The sequence below is a fragment of the Carlito syrichta genome, unplaced genomic scaffold (assembly GCF_000164805.1).
Source record: "Carlito syrichta isolate Samal-C Ts95f unplaced genomic scaffold, Tarsius_syrichta-2.0.1 Scaffold309042, whole genome shotgun sequence".
NCBI classification, from domain to species: Eukaryota; Metazoa; Chordata; class Mammalia; order Primates; family Tarsiidae; genus Carlito; species Carlito syrichta.
In genome coordinates this window covers 163,185-185,496 of record NW_007253138.1, presented here as the reverse complement: position 1 = coordinate 185,496, position 22,312 = coordinate 163,185, and the positions used below count along the sequence as shown (strand labels likewise).

At 39.7% G+C, this 22,312-nt stretch overlaps 1 protein-coding gene across 3 annotated transcripts in view; it reads left to right on the top strand.

Moving 5' to 3' along the window:
- FYB1 (FYN binding protein 1) overlaps positions 1–22,312 on the top strand; it is a 157,850-nt gene that overhangs the window by 49,206 nt on the left and 86,332 nt on the right. For 2 of the 3 annotated variants that reach the window (XM_008066636.2, XM_008066637.2), the window contains exon 2: positions 13,413–14,574. In XM_008066636.2, the coding sequence (XP_008064827.1) occupies positions 13,413–14,574 (1,162 nt within the window). Of the gene's footprint in view, positions 1–13,290; positions 14,575–22,312 lie in introns of those variants that run through there. The other variant, XM_008066638.2, reaches the window with a different exon arrangement.

Sequence of the window (22,312 nt, the reverse complement as noted above, 5' to 3'; positions counted from 1 at the left end):
CAGATCTGCTATGATTACAACCATAAGTAGAACAAATGTTATTACATCCTTTGCCATGTTTAGGGATTCTTGGAGGTCAATTATTAAAGTCAACTGGAAAACTTTTTGGATCAGAACAAAAAACTGCTAAAAATTTTTTTGAGTGCAATGAGAGCTTAAATTCAAACTAGTCACTACACAAGGAAGATAACAAAAGTCATGACTCCTATGGTATATTGGGATGAGCACAGAATTTAGAATCAGAACCTGGATTTGGTTCTCATCTCTACCATTTGCTAGAACTTAGGTGACTCAGTTTACCCTTATATAACAGTATGAATTAGCCAGGCTTTGAAAGGATCAAATGCGATATTGTGTGTGAAATTTTGCTTTAAAATTGATTATTAGTCTTAATAATTGAGTTAGCAATAGGTGTAAAATATCAAACTCTAGAATTGTTTTTGCTAACTCTATGAATATATGTAGAGTGTGTGTGAAGGGGTATTAAGGTTATTTGAATCCCAGGATAAGTGATTTTAATAAAGCAGTGATGTTAGCTAGATAGTGGCAAAGTAACACATACAAGAATTAGTGCATAAAAAGGAGTCTCCAGAACTCTCCCAAGAAAATTAATGAACATTTGAATGAATGAGTCAGTGACAGCCCAGAGCAGCCGAAAGACATGAAGCACCTTGGAAAGATAAGGGCTCTTGGAAAAAGAAGGTGACTAGGTATTAAGAGCAGGAAGTACACCACGGAAAGCTTGACAATTTTAATGAGGAAAAGTGCAACCCAACGTGAAGAGCCCCATGATGACAAAGGTATGAGAAGTTGCCCATCTCATGGCGGAGTCCCATCACTGTGCAGTTATAAGAGAGAGAGAAAATGAGGTAAGAGGTGTGAGGTGATTAAGTTATTTAATCCTGATTACTGAATGCATTTTCTTGAAAGTTCAAAAGGAGAAGAGATAGAATGGGAACAAGGAAGAGGGCTGAAAGTGAGGGGAGGGTGTCCATGTTGCCATATTCTGTACAGTGAGGTGTCAAACTATTATCCATTTCTCTTTGTGGAATCTTCCACAGTTCTTCATTTCTAATGTGTACTTCCACTTTCCTCAAGTCAATCTCTCACTGACTAGCAGCTGCCACCTGTCTTGGTTAGCTTGTTGGATCCTTCCTCTTCTAAGCACTTCTGTTCACACAGATCTTTTTACATGCTGAGAAGGAAGTCTCTAGAAAACCCCACAGATGGCCTCATCCCTCCACCCCCACTCCACTCCATGTAGACCAAATGCTTTCAGTTTCTAACTTCATATCAGGTACAGAAAAGAATTCACTGCCCAGGAGCACAAGCCTGTGTGTGTCTATGTGTTTGTGCGTTGGGAGTGATCTGGGGTGAGGAAAAAAAGCAAACAATTTCTGTCTTTCCTTTCTCAAATAGTATCTTTCTCAGACATCAGGAATTTTTATTTTGAGCTTCATATGTTCTTAGCAGCACAACTTCTTTTTGCTAGTTTATATTATTTCTATATGAAAATAGAACAATCATAAGATGTAATAGTTGAAATTAAGGTTGTTTTGAGATAAAACAGTTGGAGGTACAGGAAAAAGGAAAGAACTGATATTGTATTATGGGGTGTCCATTAAATATTATTCTAAGAACCAAATAAGCCACTCATAGGGTATCTATGAAAACATTTTTCAATTATCTACAAATTCATTTGTCAAAAATGTAAATTCCTGAAAGACTATTTTCTAAATTGGTATCTTAAGTTAATGCAGGCTAAGTAAATTATATCCTAAGCCAATGTAAGCCACATTTACTATAAAAAATATATATTCAGTGGAATCACACACAAATAAGTGATTTTAGGATGTTTTTGTTCTACAAGAGACCCCGCAAACCCCAGAATTTATTTTAAAAGTGTACATTTATTCTTACTTGTTGAAATGTCAGTCGCCTTAAGTACTCTTTGTTTGATGCAATACACCTAACAAGATGCTTTTCCACTGCTCAAAACAGTTTTTGAACCCGTCGATTTGAAGACATTTAATGCTTCTGCTGTTTTGTTTGTTTGTTTGTTTTTTGTTTGTTTTACTTCTTATACATTGGCAAAACATTTCCCTTTGAGCACTTTTTTCATCTGGGGAAACAAAAAATGTTGCTTGGGGCGAGATCAGGTAAATAGGTATGGGGGGCCTTGCCGTTTTTGATCAAAAACTGCCGAATACTCAGCATGGTATAAGCAGGTGCACTCATAATTCACCTATTGTGAAATGGGAAAACGTGTTGAAAGAATCCTGACCAAAAAAAAAATTCACTGAAACCAATTGCAACACTCACAATGCTAGCTGGTATATTGATGCCAATGGGTTTCTAGAATACTTACCTAGCAAGGGAAGCCTGTACTACCAAAAGGCCTCCTTTCAAAAAATAATTCTGGCTTTTGGGGGTCTTCTTCTCATAAACTATCTATTCTCTACTCAATATTCTCTACATCTGATCACCTTTTCACCCACATCAAGAAGTCAAAAACTTATGATAAAACAGATTTCAGAAACACACAGAAAGTCATATATATGTGTGTGTGTGTAACTCCTGGACTCAAGCAAACCTCCCACCTTACCTCCTGAGTAGCTGGGACTACAGGTGTGTGTCATTGTGCTCAGCTAGAAAGTCATATTTAACTTCCACATCCATTTATGCTAAAGCTATCAGAGGCCAAGACAAAGTCAAAATTTTATTTGTCCTGAAACTATTTTGTATGATAACCAGGAAGAGAAGGTTAAGGGTTCTAATTTGTAGAATGATGGTGATTTTCAAGCTCCTGATTTTTAAAGATGAAAGGTACACAAAAGTCCAACTGATGAATACACCTTGATGCAATACGGCAGCATTTAGGAGATGGGCCATCACCAACTAAGCTTTACCACTTGCTAAACTATTTGCTGCTTCTACTCCAATTCACCCTAGAGGAGAGAACACAGCACAAACAAGAGATGGGCCAGAGCATCAGTGCCCTGGATAATACCAGAGCCAGCGATGATGCACAGCAATATCTGCAAAGGTTTTCTGCCAAGGCACTCAGGCCAGCCTTCCCAAGGGGACATGGCCAAGCACATACAGAGGGCCCCAAAATAATCAAAATTATCTTTTGGAGGACAGGCCCCTTATAGTATAGGCTTTCCCCACTAGGGAATTGTTCTAGGAACACATCAGCATCAGTGTACCAGCTAGCATTGTTGTGAGAGGCTACATTCAGCTTCAGTGAGTTTTTGGGTTTTTTTGTTTGTTTGTTTGTTTGTTTGTTTTTGAGATTCTTTCAATGCATTTGCTCATTTCATGATGGGTAATTTACAAGCACACTTGCCCCACCACGCTGAGTGTTCAGCAGTTCTTGACCAAAAACAGCATGATCTCTTGTTTGTTCCCCACCCTTCTTATTGACCTGATTTCACCCCAAGCAACCTTTTCTGTTTCCCCAGATGAAAAAAGTCCTCAAAGGGAAACATTTTGCCAATGTGGAAGAGGTGAAACAAAAATGGCAGAAGCACTAAAAGGCGTCAAAATTGATGAATTCAAAAACTGTTTTGCGCAGTAGAAAAAGTGTCTCGATAGATGTATTGCATCAAACAGAGAGTACTTTGAAGGTGACTGAAGTTTAAACATGTAAGAATAAAAACACATTTTAAAAAATAAATAAATTCCAGTTTTTTGGGGGCCCCACCTTTCCAGTCCCCAGAAACCTTGGATGTTTTCTTCTTACTACATTACACCTCTCAAGGCAGAGCATCGCTGACTGCTGGAGTGGTCGCAGCTCCATCTCGAGTCACAAGTCACATCTCCTTCACAAGTCACGGAAAAAAACCTATGGGGGTTATCACAATCAGGGCTACTGCCACTGCTGTTTCCGCCATCAGCTCCTCCTTTCCATGCCCTCAACCAGAGGCTGCAATAGCAGGCTCCTGCCCCATAAGCGTAATTTGTGGTGAGAGGCGAGTTCCCACATCCTGTTGAAGAGGGGCCTGGTACTCTTTCCAGCCTCAAGGCTCAGCTGACTGGAATCCATCACAGCCAGTGGGCAAGGAAATAGATATTCCATTAGAGAGCTCTTAAGAACAGATTTATGGCTGTGGCTCAAGCCTGTAATCCCAGCACTTTGGGAGGCCAAGAAAAGAGGATTGCCTGAGCTCAGGGGTTCGAGACTAACCTGGGCCACTTCGTGAGACCTAGTCTCTTCAATAAATAAAATATTAGCCAGTCATGGTAGCGTGCACCTGAAGTTCTGGTTAGTTGGAAGGCTGAGGCAGAAGGTCGGTGCTAGGATGGCGGTGAGCTTGCCAGTGCACTCCAGCCTGGGCGACAGACTGAGACTCTGACTCAAAAAAAAAAAAAAAAAAAAGAATAGATTTATGAGTGGGGTCCAACAAAAAACCTAAGGAAATCATTTCCCCAACTACCATTTGTGTGACCAATCACAGTGAAATTCAAGTAAACTCAGGGCATAGGCCAGTATGTTCAATGAATATCACGGAAAGAGATGCACCAGGCGTGGGGATGTGTTTGTTTGGCGGGGAGGGTGCTATTGTTGAAGAGGGAAAATAAAACCAGGTCCCTGCTTTTGCATCTCATTGGGATGTTACAGATTACACGCATTAATTATGTAAATTATAATTCATTAACTACCTACATATTTAGACCATGTCAATGGGGGAAGCAAAAGTTCGCTGTAATTTGTTATCTACCGTGGAATTTGCCATCTACGGTGTCTGTGAAGGGTATTGTTCAGAGTACTGTATTTTCAGCCAGCTTCCATTAGCTCTAACTCTACAATCAATTTAAGGCTGGGTACAATGGCTCATGCCTGTCATCCCAGCAATTTGGGAGGCTGAGACAGGAGAATTGCTTGAGCTCAGGAGTTTGAGACCAGCCTGGGCAACATAGCAAGACTTCATCTCTATGGAAAAGTTTAAAAATTAGCCAAGCATAGTGGCATGTATGGGTAGTCCCAGCTACTTGGAAAGCTGATTCAGGAGAATGACTTGAGCCCAGGAGGTCAAGGCATCGATGAGCTGTGATTGTGCCACAGCACTCCAGCCTGGATGACAGAGTGAGAACCAACTCAAAAATAAATAAATTCATTTTTTAATATATTTTCTAACAACACAGCATTTTATGAAATTTATTTTCAGATTAAAACAATTTCCCTGTCCAGGTTTACTGGGTATAACAGATCAAGTCCCTTTAAATAGAAAAGATAGCTTCTGTGTTATGCATGTGTAGGATGAGGATGGAATACTTAGTCATGAGGGAAAAATTTGTTTTTTTCTTTCATCTAGGCAGTGTAAGCCAATAACATTGCTTATGTAGAATACTCTATAAATGTTTGAACTGCTTGAATCTATTACAGATTTTCACTAGCCTGTTTCTTGCCTCAAAGATGGTAAGTTTCTCCAGCTTAGGGGAGGACTTTCTATCTCCCCAGTTTTTTGTTATGCTTCCTGGCCAGTTTCAGATGAGGAAGGTCCTAAGTTTAGCAACAGGAGTCTTGAGTCTCATAGAAGTTGGAGTGCTCTTACAGAGCACGCCCCCTTCTTCTCCTGTCTTTGCTTCTCTATGCACCCTGGTTGCAAGCTCTGTAGCTTAGGTCTAGCTTTCTGGGGGCTTTTTCCTTTACTTATGAGCCCCCTCGCAGCCTCATGTTATCCTCTGATGTCACTGCACTAGGGGTCCCATTGTGGGCAACGGTGGCAGAGACAGGAACAAATTGTGTTCTGTGAGAAGAACCAGCAGTTGAGACCAATAAGTCAAGGACAGCAAATAACATTATCTCAACATAACAGTGAAAAGGAAAACCTACCTATGGTAAAAATGTATCAATGGATTTTTTAAAAAACCAATTTGGGTACACTATTACTCTTCATTTACTACCTCCCTCATGATTAAAAGCAATGCATGCAATCAAGTGAAGTCATGTTATTCCCTTCTTCCTTGGGCTCTATCCAGGAAGAATGGTAGCATCCATAGGAGTGATTCACTCTCCTCTTGGGTTAATTGCAAAAGTGACACGAACACATCTTAAAGGGGTAAAATTTAGCTTCATAGTTATCTTAGATTCATTAGTTACCCATGATTTATTGGTCTTTTGCTTCTCTTATATTTTAAAAAGTCTTCTAAAGATGAGACTTTCAAAGAAATGTAACTTTTTTTTTTTTTTTGAGTTGTAGCCTCATTCTGTTGCCCAGGCTGGAGTACAGTGGAACGCTCACAGCCACTGCAGCCTAGACCTGCTGGGCTCAGGCAAACCTACTTTCTCAGTCTTCCACATAACTAGAACTACAGGCGTGTGCCACCACACCTGGCTAATTTATCTTGATTCCTTTTTTTTTTTTTTTTTTTTGTGAGTTGGAGTCTCATTCTGTCGCCCAGACTGGAGTGCAGTGGCCGCTCCCGGCCACCGCAGCCTCGCCTGCTGGGCTCCAGCGATCCTTCCGCCTCAGCCTTCCAAGTAGCCAGAATTACAGGCATGTGCTACCACGCCCGGCTGATTTTTTGATTTATTGTAGAGATGAGGTCTCGCTGCCCAGGCGGGTCTCGAACCCGCAGGCTCAGGCAGTCCACTCACCTCAGCCTCCCAAAGGCACGGGATTACAGGCTGAGCCACCGAGCCCAGCTTTTATCTTGATTTCTTGTAGAGAGGAGGTCTCACCAAGTTGCCCAGACTGGTTTTGAACCCCTGTGCTTAAGCAATTCTCTTATCTTGGCTTCCCAAAGGGCTGAGATTACAGGTGTGAGCCACTGTGCCCAGCCTGGCATGTAACTTTTAAAACCATCTCTAGTGGCAGTCCTTTTACATCATTTAGTTTCTATACAGTTATTTGTAGGTTTTAGAGTGTACTCTTATAAAATCAGACTTTCAGTAAGGTATTTTCAATAATTCAAGGGCAATAGGTTTCAATAGCTCAGGGTTTCTCAGCCTTGGCACTATCAACACTTTGAACTGATAATTCATTCTTGTGGGAAGCTGTCCTATGCATTTTAGGATAGGATGCTACCAAAGCAACATCACTGAGCTCTGCCCACTGGATACCAGCAGCATCCCCTCACCCCGCCCCAGCTAATCATTTCAAATGAAAATGCCTCCAGACATTGCAAAATGTCCCCTAGGAAGAAAAATTGCCACCAATTTAAAACCACCCGCTTAGCATAATATCCTATGATATTAAAAAGCATGATTAGCATAACTACAAATATTAAACAAAATCCTGTTCCCAAAAGCAGAGATAGCACATTTTTAGGTCTCCGTGTGAAACTATGCTGATGAACTGGCTACAAAAGGAAACGTCTTCTTTCTGTGAAAAGTTTCTTGATGTCTGTCCCTCAGGCCATCTCTGCTTTTGTTTAACTATGTCCTTGGTTCATTACCTTTATGTAGGTTACTAAATCTGAAAAAGATCTTCTGGGAGCTGAAATTGTTAACTGGAAATCCAGAGACTGAAACAAAAGCATTTTAGCTAACAGTCATCTTCCCAGGGGCTGTGGCAGGTGTATACATTTATACCAGTGAAGATATATAATTCTGAGGAAGGCCAAAATATGTAGGGGCTAAAGGAAACTGATTTCTTTCTGCTTATTATGTCTGTGTATTTATAAAGTAATGTTTGTGAGTAGTTTGGGCTAAGCATTATATAAGTACATAGCAGGAGGAAATAATAACACATTTCAAATGACTTTGGAAAAGAAATTGGATGTGAAATGTCTGTTTTATCTAAACTATCATAAACACTTGAGACCTTTCAGATTGTGACCTACCTTTTCTTAAGAATAAGTAGAAGCCCAATATTTAAATTACTATGAATTAAAAATTTCCTTCAAATAATATGCACCAATGTGGGCCAAATGGTAGGGGCAAAAGGTAGATTTAATATTGAAACTATTTAATGGCTGGATTTGTTCAAGTATCAAATAATCAAAATGGTTGCTGATCAGACATCCAGCTGTACTGGTGAATATCTGCCCTGGAAAAAAACAAGGTGCGAATAGGGGTTTCCATTTGTGTAAAAAGTGGGAACAGGAAAGATGTAAATGTGTGTGTGAGTGCGTGTGTGTGTTTATTCACATATATTTGTGTATGCATCGGTTAGCAAAATACATAAGAAAGTAAGGACAGTGGTTGCCTCTAGAGAAGGGATCTAGGAAAGATGGCCATATAGTTTATTGTTTAAGGAAGATCAGTTTTGAAATTAAAAAGGAACATTACTAATAATTATTCCAGAATAACATACATAAACTGGTACTGTATTAGTAAATCAGGATTTCTGATCACCCTAGAACTGGAGACTATATTCAGCAGTTGAAGAAAACTTACTTTTCACTCTATCATATTAGAATATATTTAGAATATATTGTTCCTATACTCCCCCCACCCCCTTTTTTGAGTCAGTGTCTCACTGTCTCCCAGACTGGAGTGCAGTGGCACAATCACAGCTCCCTGCCTCAACCTCCTAGGTTCAGGCAACCCTTCTGCCTCAGCCTCCTGAGTAGGTGGGACTACATGTGGGTGCCACCACACCTGGTTATTATTATTATTATTACTACTACTATTTGTAGAGACACAGTCTTGTTATGTTGCCTAAGCTGGCCTCAAATGTCTGGGCTCAAGCAATCCTCCTACCTCAACCTCCCAAAGTGCTGGGATTACAGGCATGAATCATTATGCCTGGCGTTTCTCCCCTTTTTTGAAGTTGAAAAATAAGCTCGAGCAAATGGGATGAATATTCAGTCTGCAGTGAAATCAGAGTGAAAGAATGTCCACTTTTAAAATAATTTTTACTTTTCTATCATCATTAAGGAAAATATCTACTATTATTGTTAAGTTAAAGGGTGAATCTGGGTGTTGAAAATTTTATCTAATAAACTTAGTAACAATAACAATGATCAAACTACCTCTAAACCTAAGAAGTCAGTACTCGTGTCTAAATAGTTGTAGAGTTCAGGTTCATGTGCTCTTTACTGTTTCTTCAAGATGTCCTGCATGAAAACTTGTTGCTCTTTGTTTCAACATACTGTGAAAAGTTTAAGAGTGTGGCTAAACCAAGCCCAGACACCATAACTGTATTATTTTATGTCATTCTGGAGTATGTTTGTACTTTGATTTAAAATTAGAACATGACATTCATGATTGTAACTTCGGAATTTGGTCACATGAAGAAAATGATGTCTTGTGACCAGTAATTAGAAAAACACAGATGGTAGGTAATCATTAGATATATATTACATGCAATTTTTTTTTGAGTTGGAGTCTCACTCCACTGCTGAAGTGCAGTGGCATGCTTACTGCCACCTAAGAGTCAACCTGCTGGGCTCAGACGATCCTTCTGTCTCAGCCTTCCAAGTAGCTGGAACTACAGGCATGTGCTACCACGCCCAGCTAATTTTTTGATTTATTGTAGAGATAAGATCTCGCCAAGTGTCCAGGCTGTTCTTGAACCCCATGGGCTCAGGCAATCAGCTCACCTCAGCCTGCCAAAGTGCTGGGATTACAGTACATGCAATTCTTGATCTAAGAACTTTACATGCATTAACCCATTTAATTCTTATTTAGAAAGCAAAACAAACAAAAACCCATGAGAAATAAGTACTGTTGCTATTCTCATTTTAAAGTTGAAGAAAACTGAGGCTCAGAAAGGTTAAATAACTTGCTAGGTCCCGAGGTTAATAAGAGGTAAAGTCAGGGTTCAAATTTAAGTTATATGCCCTGAGCCTGTGCTCTTAACCTCGACATAGTACTGCCTCCTGGGTCTTTGTTGGCAACTGAGAGACTTCAGTTCCAATTCCAAATCTGCCACTTCCGTATTTTCCAAACTAAAAAAAGGACATGAAGCTTGACAACGGGTTAGGGTATTTTATGGGTTTTTCCCCATGAACTTCAAGATATGAGATTGCTGTAACTAAGTAGGTGGCCACTTAACTCTCTTGGTTTCCAATTCCTTACCAATGCAGTGAGAGAAGGAACTAGATGTTTTCTAAGGTTTCACTTGCTTTATAAAAATAGAAAACATTCTTGTGTGCCACCTACTCTTTGAAGTGCCTCACAAATATGAACTCATGTCATTTTCCTGACAGCCCTGTGCTAGCCATTGTTATTCTCATTAAGGAAGTGAGCAAAATAAGGCCCAAAGAATGTCATGTCCCTTATTCAAGGTTAAATCGCTGATAAGATTCAAACCCAGGCCATCTGGCTCCCACATCTGTGCTCTTAACCATTCTGCTACATAGCATCTTTTAATAAATCTAGAATAAATTATAGATTTAGAATATAAATTATACAATATAGAATTAAGTCTAGAACAGGCCAGGCATAGCAGTCTATGCCTGTAATCCCAGTACTTTAGGAAGCCAAGGCAGGAGGATTCCTTGAGACCAAGAGTTCAAAACTAGCTTGGACAACATAGCAAGATGCTTTCTCTACAAAAAACTAAAAAATTAGCTGAGTATGGTGGCACACACCTGTAGTCCCAGCTACTCAAGAAGCTGGAGTGAGGGTATCACTTGAGCCCAAGAAGGCTGCAATGATTTATGATTATGCCACTGCACTCCAGTAGAACTTGTCTCTAATTTAAAAAAAAAGTAAATCTAGAATTTAAAAAATATTTTGCAGAGACTGACATACTGTCAGGCAGGGAGCAAATGTTTGTATTTGGTACTTCTTCATGCTTCTTGTGCTAAGGTTTGGTGTCCTCCGTACTTGTGATCTCCCTGGAAATTCAAGCAAGGGCCTGTCGCTCCTAGTCCATCCCCCCAAACCCAAATTCTTCATAGTTCTGCTATCTTCCTGCTTGTTGCCTTTGATGATTGTTTGACTATTTGAAGAAACCATAAGAATAGAAAAGCAGTAAAGAGAGGCAAGGTAGAAAACAAGGTGTCTTCAGCGACTCAGATATAGGGACATAAATTAAAAGCACAATTTTTTTTTGAGTCAGAGTCTCACTCTATCACCCAAGCTGGAGTGCAGTGGCATGTTCACGGTCACTGCAGCCTTGACCTGCTGGTCTCAGGTAATCCTTCCACTGCTCAGTCTTCCAAGTAGCTGGAACCACAGGCGCACACCACCATGCCCGGCTAATTTTTTGGTGTATTGCAGAGATGAGGTATCGCCAAGTTGCCCAGGCTGGTCTCAAACTCCTTGACTCAGGCAAAACTTTTGCCTCTACCTCCCAAAGTGCTGAGATTAAAGGCATGAGACACCATGTCTGGCTAAAGGTACAAATTTCAAACTGGAAATTGTTGCTCTTGTTAGGTTTTCTCCTCCTGCCTAAGTCCCTCACTCCTACCCTGCAAATACACTAGTTTGGTATGGAAAAGAACTTCTGCCAAGGACACCATTTCCTACAAAATCACTATGCACGGTGTTTAGCCTCATTCCCCAATACTCACCCTCATTCCCCAACCATATATTAGACTCCCGAGGGTGCCAGGCCTTGGTGTAGGAGTTGCAGAGATACAAAAAGAAATGAGACAGTTTCTAGACTTTGGAGCTCTAGACACACCTGAATTGCTCTACTTGTGCTCAGGTAGGGCTGCGAGCCCTTCAATATGCTATTGACACTTCTAATCACAACAGTTGCCATCTATATCAGCCCAAGTTGTGGGCCAGGCAGGCATTTTACCAAAGCCATCTCTAACATATATGACCATTCTAGCAGATGAGTGTTAGAATCCCCATTTTATAGATTATGCAACTGAGGCCTCACTAATGAACTAGAATCCAAACCCAGTTCCCATGCTCTTGCGATATCGTCCTCCTGTAGTTTCAGCCTCACTATCTATTCCTGGGAAATGGGGTTAAATAATGCCATTCTCTTACAACTGCTGTAAGAATGAGATGGGACAATGTAGAATCAAGCACAAATATTTGCCCACTAAATGATAGCTCTTACCACCTTCAGAGAAAACAACATAGAGTTACGAGAAGTACCCCATGAGTCAGAAGTGGGGAGCAAACCTTCTCAGCGGCAGGGGGGTCTGGTTTTGTGCCTTGAAATGTGTTTGAATGTATTGCAATGAATAGGGAGAGGCAGGTTAGTAAGAAGTGGGAAAACATTTTCTAGGTGAATTTTATTTTATTTTTTTAAGATTTATTTTATTATTATTATTTTTTGAGTTGGAATCTCACTCCATCGCCCAGGCTGGAGTGCAGTGACATGCTCATAGTCACTGCAGCTTTGACCCGCTGGGCTCCAGCGATCCTTCCGCCTCAGCCTTCCAAGTAGCCGGAACTACAGATGCCCAGGCTACCATGTCCGGCTAATTTTTGATTTACTGTAGAGACGAGGTCTCACCAAGTTGCCCAAACTGGTCTCGAACTTGAGGCCTCAGGCAATTCACTTGCCTCAGTCTCCCAAAGTGCTGGGATTACAGGCTGAGCTACTGAGCCCGACCTTCTAGGTGAATTTTAAAGCATGGAAAGGGATTGTCATGGCCACATGTTTCAGTAATTTTTTTCTTTATTAGCTTCAAATTTTCAAATATTTCTAAAAGAACTAGAAAATTTCAACTCCTTGATTTTGCGAGAAAGAGCAAATATGCCATTAGCTGACCCAGATTAAATGGGATTCTGTTCACAGAGAAAGGTAAATGCCTACTCCCTTTGCTAAGTAATATTTTAATTCTAGACAAGGAGGGACTCTATAGCAGAACCTCGGAGAAGGAACAACAGATGTGTGGAATGGTCTGGAAATGAGGCTTCCCAGCCAGTCCCTGTTGTTTCTGTGCTCTCTTCAGACCATGCCCTCCAGGTAGGACCAGATTTTAAAGTGAAAACACTCTACATGCTGGTATGCACACATTTGAATTACTAGCACTAAATATTTACAAATTAATAGGAAAATCTATTTTATTACCTACTGACAAAAATGAGCTTTTCTGCCACATCTCCCCATTAACAAAGAGACCTTAAGTGTGGATAGGAGCAAAACAATTTTTGCAGACCACAGAGATGTTAGAAATCTGTATAACATGCAGCCTCCATGTACAGAAGAATTTACTTTCACTTTGTAAGGGTAGTTTCTATTTAAAAGTCTTAATTATAAAATATGGAAGTCATTTTTCCATATTTTTTATATAAAACTTTAGAAAGTAGATAAATATTGTTAGAGTAAATCCAACAAGATAACTACAGAAACAATGAGAAGAAAGAGATGTGTTACTTAAGCCAAAATAAGCAAGTCATTCTAAGATGACCAATAGCCACTCTCCTTCAAGAAACTCTCACAACTTATTTTGCCATAGAGGAAGATAAATGTTACAATATCTTGCTAACCAATCAGTAGTGCTGCTGCCCTCAAACCAGGAAGCCCTTCAAGGTATAGTTTTTTAAACTATGCGAGTAAGACTTCTGTCTCTCAGCTAGTTTTTGTTCCCTATGCTTGTAGGATGGAAAAGCAAATGTGAAGTCCCTCATGGCGAAATTTAACACAGGAGGCAACCCGACAGAAGAGGTATCAGTCAACAACCGACGCTTCAAAGTCCCAGGACAAAACTCACCATCAGGAATACAAGCAAAAAAGAACTTGTTCAACAACCAAGGTAATGCCATCCCTCCTGCAGGACCCAGCAACGTGCCTAAATTTGGCTCCCCAAAGCCACCTTTGGGAGTGAAACCTTCTTCTGAGGAAAAGCCTGACAAGGAGCCCAAGCCCCCGTTTCTAAAGCCCACTGGGGTGGGCCAAAGATTTGGAACACCAGCAAACCCGGTCACCAGAGACCCTGAGGTGAAAGTGGGATTTCCGAAACCTATAGGCCCCAAGCAATTCAACTTGCCCAAAGAGGATTCCAAACCTGTGTTTTCGCGGCCTCCTGTGAATAAGCCACCACTTCATGGTGTAAACCAAGACCATGACTTAAAGCCACCGGGACTGAAATCTGGGCCTATTCCTCCAGCCTCGGAAAATGAACAAAAGCAAGCATTCCCAAAGCTGACCGGAGTGAAAGGCAAGTTTATGTCAGCCTCACAAGATCTTGACCCCAAGCCCCTCTTTCCCAAACCTGCCTTTGGCCAGAAGCCATCCCTGAGTACTGAGAACTCCCATGAAGACGAAAGCCCCACTAAGAATATGCCTCCACAGAAAGGACCCTCAGCCACCCTGGGAGCCAGGTCCAAAAGTGGCCCTTTAAAACCAGCGGGGGAAGACCCAGAAAATAAAAACCAAGCAAGTGATACATCAAATTCACCTTTTCCTGGAGTGGTTTTGAAACCTGTTTCAAGCAGAGGAGGCCCAGGCCTCTCCAAAAATAGTGAAGAAAAAAAGGAAGATAGGAAGATAGATGCTGCTAAGAACATCTTCCTGAGCAAAATGATTCAGGAAGAGTCACCCTCAGGGGCTCCTCCTGCCAAGTTCCCTAAGGTCCCTTCTAAGCTGACAGTGGGGGAGCCATGGGGCCAAAGTCAAGAAAAGGAAAAGGGAGACAAGAATTCAGCGCCCCCAAAACGAAAGCCATTGCCTCCCTTGTTTACCTTGGGTCCACCTCCACAGAAACCCAACAGACCACCAAATGTTGACCTGACGAAATTCCAAAAAGCCGCTTCTGGAAACAGTGAGTTATTTTCTTGTTTGCTATTCAGTATGGTTTGTTCCACAGCAGAGGGTGTTTTAGCTTCTGAGGGAAATTTTGTAGCAAGGAATGATTCCATAACTGGTATTCATGTGTGTGTGATGAATTTTCTTTGGCCTTTCTTTCTTTTGTGTGGGAGGTCTGAGGAAGTAGGAAGTCTTAGTTCTGTGTAGGCATTCTATGAGAAAATACCTCGGTGGGTTGGGTTTTTGGAGTAGGGTGAGGGCAGGGATACTTCTAGGTGACTGATAAGTGGTTTTGCTTAACAATAACCATTGCATTTGCTTCTTTATTTGGTTTCATTTCTGCTGAATGAGACAGAGATATGTTACTCCTACTACTACAAAAAAGTTAGAAAAGTGAGCAAACCTCTAAGTCAGTAGATCTCAAATGGGGGCAGTTTTGGCCCCTAGGGCACATTTAGCAAGATCTGGAGGCATTTTTGATGGTCACAGTTGAAGGGTGACACTGACATCTAGTAAGTAGAGGCCAGGGATGCTGTTAAGCATCCTACAATGTACAGGACAGCCCTCAACAACAAAGAATTATCTGAGCCAAAATGTCAATAGCACAGAGATGAGAAATCTTTTTTTAAGTGATTTCAAATATCTACACAATATATTATGTTTTCCAAGCCCAATATTCAGGTAAAAAAGAAATAGAACTCCTTCAACATGGTATTTTTTCATATTTTAGCTGCTTTCTATTTCTCAGTATAAAGTTTTCAGAACTTTTCTTATTCATAAAGTAGTACATAACTACCAGACAGAGGGATACATCATTCTCCTTAAGGTAAATTGTTTACTTTGCTACCAGAGTGTCACTGTAGTTCTCTGGCATGTGGTGTGATTTGATACTGAATGACTTTATGAGAGGCACTCATTCATGCTTGAGGTGATTAATATTTTAGATGAATGATGTGCAACTGTTTTTTATCCATGAGGGGGAAAAAAAGGCTGCTTGCAAGTGACCATACCACTATTAGTCATGTTTTTCTCCTTACAAGAGTATGGTCTAATTAAAGCAGTTCTAGGCTTAAAGGTTGTTTTTCATTTTTTGTACTGTAAAAGCATCTTGCAATGTGTCATCTTCCTGAGATCAGTATTCTCCATGTTGGTAAACAGATAGTGATCAAATTCTCCATTAATTCTATTATGTAGAAAGCCAGTGTGGAATGATCTCATGATCATCCATCTTCTAGAAAAGTTCGACCTGGTTACACAGTGTCTCCTCCTCATCTGTCATCTTGTTTCAATACTTGTTCATACTTTGGAACTGTTATGTTTGTGAGACCTTCTGAAAGGTCCCTTATTTCTCTTCCTTAATTCTTCTGCACCTCTGATAAAAAATTACGTATCGTAACCTCCTTTTATAGCTGTGACTTCATGCCAGGGAAAGGGTTCTGATGTTAAGCAGAAATCCTTGGGAGTGTTCTTCCATGTCGCCCATCTTTGTGTGTACTCCAGTTCCAGGTTTGGGTGATAGTAACACAGGGTGGTAACACATTGCCTGGTGCATGCTTTTGAGTGATTTCCACAAATGCTAGCCAAGTCATCTTGCTGGCTCTGCTGCCCTGGCAAAGTCAGAAGTGTGCCAATTTTCAGTGCAATAAACTACAAGGGAACCAGGCAAAACTGCAAAGCAGGCAGAGATCTTCTTATTTTCTTTCTCCCCTCCTTTTCCATCCTTCCCTCTCCTAATTTGCCTCCCTGCTGCTCAGTCGCCCATGACACAGGTTAGATTTTAAATCTTCTCATCAACAGAACCTCCATCTCTCATCCCTCTGGATATATTGCACTCTGTTCTCTCTTCATCCACCTCTTCCACAAATCAAAACTCAATCCCTCTTAATTTACTTATTTTTATTATTGATTTTATTTTTTTTTTTTTGAGTTGGAGTCTCACTCTGTCGCCCAGACTGGAGTGCAGTGGCCGCTCCCGGCCACCACAGCCTCGACCTGCTGGGGCTCTGGCGATCCTTCCACCTCAGCCTTCCAAGTAGCTGGAACTACAGGCACGCACTACCACGCCCGGCTAATTTTTGATTTATTGTAGAGATGAGGTCTCGCCAAGTTGCCGAGGCGGGTCTCAAACCCGTGGGCTCAAGCAATCCACTCACCTCAGCCTCCCAAAGCACGGGATTACAGGCTGAGCCACCGAGCCTGGCTATCCCTCTTAATTTAAACGGAACTCAACTTGACACCAATATGAAACAATCTGATTTATAACTTTAAATTCTGAATTATACCTCTTAAAAGTAGTTACCTTTTTTTTTTTTTTTAAAAAAGCATTTTTTAAGTAGAAGTTGCACGCTGGCTGAAAAAGCAGCAAATATATAAAATGGTAAACAGTGAAGAGTTGCATTTAGCCCTGGATGGCCATTTTCTGGGTCTTCCCTGCTCCTGCCCCACAGAAACCACTCTTCTTAACTTTTTGTAAGTCCATCACAGGTTTCTTTAAGTTTATGCAAGCAGATATAAATAAAATACGAATACCCTGCTTTTTATTCAAGAAGTAGAATATTATATGCAAGGTTCTGAACCTTGCTTTGTGAAATTAATTAATTAGCTAACTGTAGATCTTTCCACATTTCAGTAAAAAGTAACTGATTATTCTTTAGAGATGCATAATATTCTGGTAAATGGACAACAAGCTTAATTGATTTAACAATTTGCATTGTTCCCAAATGTTTTCTGTTAGAAATGATGCTGCAGAAAATAAACTTGTGTATGTGTCATTTTTAAGCATTTGTTTTCTGATCACAGAGACTTTCTTAAGTCAGGTTTGTTAACTCTTAATCCTGCCTCTGCTATTTTTCCTAAACAATGCTAGAAATACTAAATGGAATTTAACATTCCATTTAGGAAGGATAAAAAATATACCAGAATTAGGAAGTATATATTCGTGTTATATGATAACTAGGTAGCAAGATAAATAGCTGGAAAAGAATTATATTTCTATTGTAACTAAATAAAAAAAATTCTGAGATTCTGTTATCATCCTAGAGTACATAAGTGGCAAATTATTAAGTAATTATTAAATAAATAATGATATAAATATACATAAATATGTGGTATGTTGTATGTACAACCTTTAGATGGTAAAAATAAGGATTTATTAAGTGTAAGTATCTCTCTCATTCCACAAGTGAGGGTTGACGCTTGGAGGTATGACTTATCCAAAGTCATACATCTGAGACTAAAATCCAAGTCTTCAGATTCCAAGTTCAATCCTTTCTCTCATACTGTCCTGTCTCTATATGTGTAGGCTTCCATGTTTATGTTTGGAGTGTAGCTATATTATACACTAATGATGAATATATGTACAGATACCTCTTGACTTTTGATGGGTCACGTCCCAGTAAACCTATCGTAAATTGAAAATATAATAAACTGAAAATGCATTTAATACATCTAACCTGCCGAATGTCATAGCATAGCCTGCCTGAAACATGCTCAGAACACTTATTAGCCTATGGTTCAACAAATCATCTAACATAAAACCTATTTTATAATAGTTGAATATCTCATGTAATTGATTGAAAACCGTTTCAATGTAATTGAACAGTTTCTACTGAATGCATATTGCTTTTGCACCATTGTAAAGTCAAAACATTGTAAGTTGAACCATTGTAAATCAGGGACTATCTGTGGGTATATATATGTATATACATGTATATATTATTAAAAATATACATATGATTTTAACTTTTCTCAAAGGACTTTCAAAATTATCTTTTTTAATACTTATGATATCTTATGAAATAAATAGAGCAGTTTTAATGAACCCATTCTAAACTAAGTGGCAAAGTGTCTAGGTTATTAATTATTAGTGTTGTTAATAGTACAGAGTCTAGCATGAGCATTGTTTGCTATATAATGTAGACTTCAGAAACAATGATCTGGTTTTTAAGCATCACTGATATATTTACTAACTGTATGACCTTAGGTAAGTTGCTTTCAGTCTGTTGGTCTTCATTTGAAAGAAATTAAGATAACACCATTTATTTCACAGGCATGTTATAAAGACTAAATGAGACTATGTCATTTAAATTTTTTTTTTTTTTTAAATGTGGGGTACAATTCAGGATTAGGTACCAAGAGCACATGCCATAGGAGATAAGTTAGACAAGTGGGTTCTCGTCATTTAAAGTTTAAAGTGCCTAGGCTGGGTACAGTGCTTTACACCTGTCATCCCCGCACTTTGGGAAGCTAAAGTGGAAGGGTTACTTGAGGCCAGAAGTTTGAAACCAGCCTAGACAACATAACGAGACCTCATCTTTACAAAAAATTTTAAAAATCAACTGGGAATGGTGTTATATACCTGTAGTCCTAGCTACTCAGGAGGCAGAGGCAGTAAGATTGCTTGAACCTAGGAGTTTGATGTTACAGTAAGCTATAATCATACCATTGCACTCCAGCCTAGGCCACAGAGCAAGACTCTTTCTTTACTATTTAAATAAATAAATAAAGTGTAAAGTGCTCGACACAGTGTCTGGCATATAGAATAGCAAAATAAGTGACATTGTCTATAATTTTATTATTTTATTAGTATTAAAATTTCATTACTAACTCCATCATGTTTTGATAATATTTTACCTTAGAAAGATTATTCCAGAAATTATGAAACTGCCCTTTTACATACTTCTTTTTTTCACATGTAAGTTTGTTAGTGATTTATGCAAAATCATGGCAAAGAGTTAAATGATGATTGTCAGAAAAAAGATTTGCCACCAAATGTCCCTGAAAGCTTTTTCTTCAGATGCCCCTTTTCAACAGCAAGGGAGTATGGAGCAGTAGGCGGTGTCCAGGTGGCACTAGATGACAGTTGTTTCTGAATTGCGCTACCTTCTGCTGACTGAGACCCAGAGAAGCCATCTAATCAGCCAAGCAGAGGTGGAGAGAGATTGCAGAGCCAGGATTGATGGCTGTTATCCCAAGACAGTGATACCATCAAGGACAGTTTTTCAAGGTTATTATTTCCGGAGTACATTTGCCTTCCTGTTACCTGTCAGCTTCAAAGAAATAAGGAATTTGCCCAATTTGCTGGGTACCCTGACTGGCCACAGCTGCTCAGATGGTTGGCTTCCAGGGAAAATGCGTCTGGGTATACTAATTGACCTCAAGTTTTCTGAAGTTGGATATTTTACTCCAACTCTGACAAATAGATGCTCTAAACGCACCTGCCTAGGCAGGAATTTTCATATAGTGGGGTTTCAGGGTTGATTATATGATGCATGGTATGATTAGAAAATTTATCTGTTTGCTTGTAATAAGATGAGAAAGAATGAGATTATATACTTTAGGGAAAAAATGAGATTCTACTACAAAATGTTCATCCACTAAGACTTAATAAATACTGGAGCAAAGTGAAACACTTTACTAGTAAATGTAGAAATTTATTCTAAAAAGACAATTTTTTGTTGTTAGAAGTAATTGTAATAGTGCCCAAATTAAGTAAAGTCTAATCTAATAGCTCTGTGGGTTTTTAAAACTCTTATACTATTTTCTTAGCCTCCTAACTCATTCCTTCCTTTCCAGATTTACATCCAATTTCACCAAATGTAGCCTTCATCTCTTATCACATCTGTCTAATATATTAACCAATAAAAATATTTATCATTTATTGAGGACTTGTTATGTATCAGATACACATTACTCTGTTTATTCTTTGAAGGTCATGAAATAGGAATTCTATGGAAACTGAAGCTCAGAAAGGTCAGTTCACTTACCCAAAGGCGTAGCACGACAAGCAGAGCCAGGGCTGATCTCACCTTTCTCTGATTCCATGGACTGTGCTCCCACCCCCGTCTCCAACCCCATGCTAGACTGCCTCTCTAGAAACATAGGATATCACAAAATAATAAATCAAGCATAAATGAAGCCCAAAGAATTCTCGTTCCCCTCTCTTTCTCTGGTCTTCAGTTGAAACATGTCGTTTTTTCCTTTTTAAAAAAAAATAAACACCACTAAGCTCCTTGAGGACAGAGACCAGTCAGCTTGCCATTCTCTCATTTGGAGCATAGAAGTAATATAAATTCTTGTTAGTTCCTTAGGTCTGTCCTTTCACAAAAGTCTAGAATGTAATTGCTCTCAGATTTTTCAGCATTGGGTTTAGTATCTTCTCTGTAACTCAGCAATTACTTTAGCAAGTTAGATAACCCCTGCCAATAGACTTGCCTTCAGTTGAATGGAGCTTCAACACAAAATGATTATACAGAGGGTGTATCTTGCAGGTCTATTTACCTCACGTACTTGTAAACGGTAAGCTTGGCTATAGCATGCTGCTTTACTGAATGGGTAGCTAATAACTTTTGTCCCCTAAGAACAACTTAAAGTTATAAAAGCCTAAGCTTTAAAAAAAATCCAAAATGTCAAAATGTTCTACGAACTAACCTTCTCTTTGATTCCTTTTGGGTCCTGGGCCAGTCTTGAAAGGACTTCTTCCCTCGTACCAACACGATAGCAGAGTTTATGTCCTTAAGACTGCTGGTTTGCATATAAAAGTTAGTAAAAACCTGCTGAGAAACATTTCGTTCAATCCTGTTTCTAGTCTTGTTCTTAATATTGCAGAGAAATCAAGACTGATTTCCCCATATGTTAGCTATAAGAATGATCAGTTAAGCACCTTGACAGCAGCAGAGCTAAGGCCAGGGTCCCAGAGGGCATTAACAAAAGGTTAATGGTGACATGCCCGCCTCCTCACCTGTGTATGTCCACTTTAACCAATCCAGCCTGCAGCAACTTGAAACCAGAAGGTGCCCGGGCCATTTTCACCCGCAAGTAATTTGTTTACCGTAGTGGGTAAGATTTTTCTTCACAGACCCTGAAGCTATCTCTTTTCTCTTTCCCTTTGTTCTCCTCGTACATGTTCTCTCTTAAAATGACCTCTATTAGATGCCTATATATTGAAAACTGCTTCATGTCAGTGTGTGCAGAATTTTCCATATTGTTGCTCCTAGCCATTATAAGAAAAAGGCATTCTATATCCAAACACAAAAATGTGGAGGTAAGTGCTTTTCTTTACAGCAGGGTTTCTCCAAGCATGAATACACTGTACACTGGGAAGCTAACAACAAGGTGCAAAAAGAGCAGATCCTAGGATACTTTTTCTGAATCAGCTCACAGATTGGACTATTTCAGAACACTGAAACACTGGAAACATGGCTCTCTCATGCACAGACTGGAACTGAAGTTACTCAATGACATGGTTCAGCTTCAGGAAACAGTGGGGCCTTCGTGGTCTCCAAAGTGAGTTTGGTGACTGACATGCATTCTTACTTTTACACCAGCCCAAGCTCATCTATTTCACTCATCCTGCTTGATCCCTGGGGAAGCAGTTTTCCAGAAGACTTCTAGGACTTCCTTCCAATGCAGGTTGAAACTTCTGCGGAACCACTTACTTTAATCAGGCAGCTTATTTGGGTTTAACCTTATAGTAGAAACGTCCTCAGAAAGACTCACCTCTCTTAATGATGCAGTCCCTGGTCAAATCTTATGAACGATGACTTAGTTTTCATCTTTCCTCTTTTAATTCTAAACTTTTCTCTTCTGCTCTTCTAAGATAAGTCAGCTCCTCAGTCTTAACCCTGATTTCTTGAACAAATGGTTCCCTACTGCTTCCTATCCAGCAGCATCCCTTGAGCTTTATTAGGTAATTGATTTTTATAAGCAATGTGTATGCACTTTATTTAAGAATTCTGGTGTTTAATTTTTCTGTG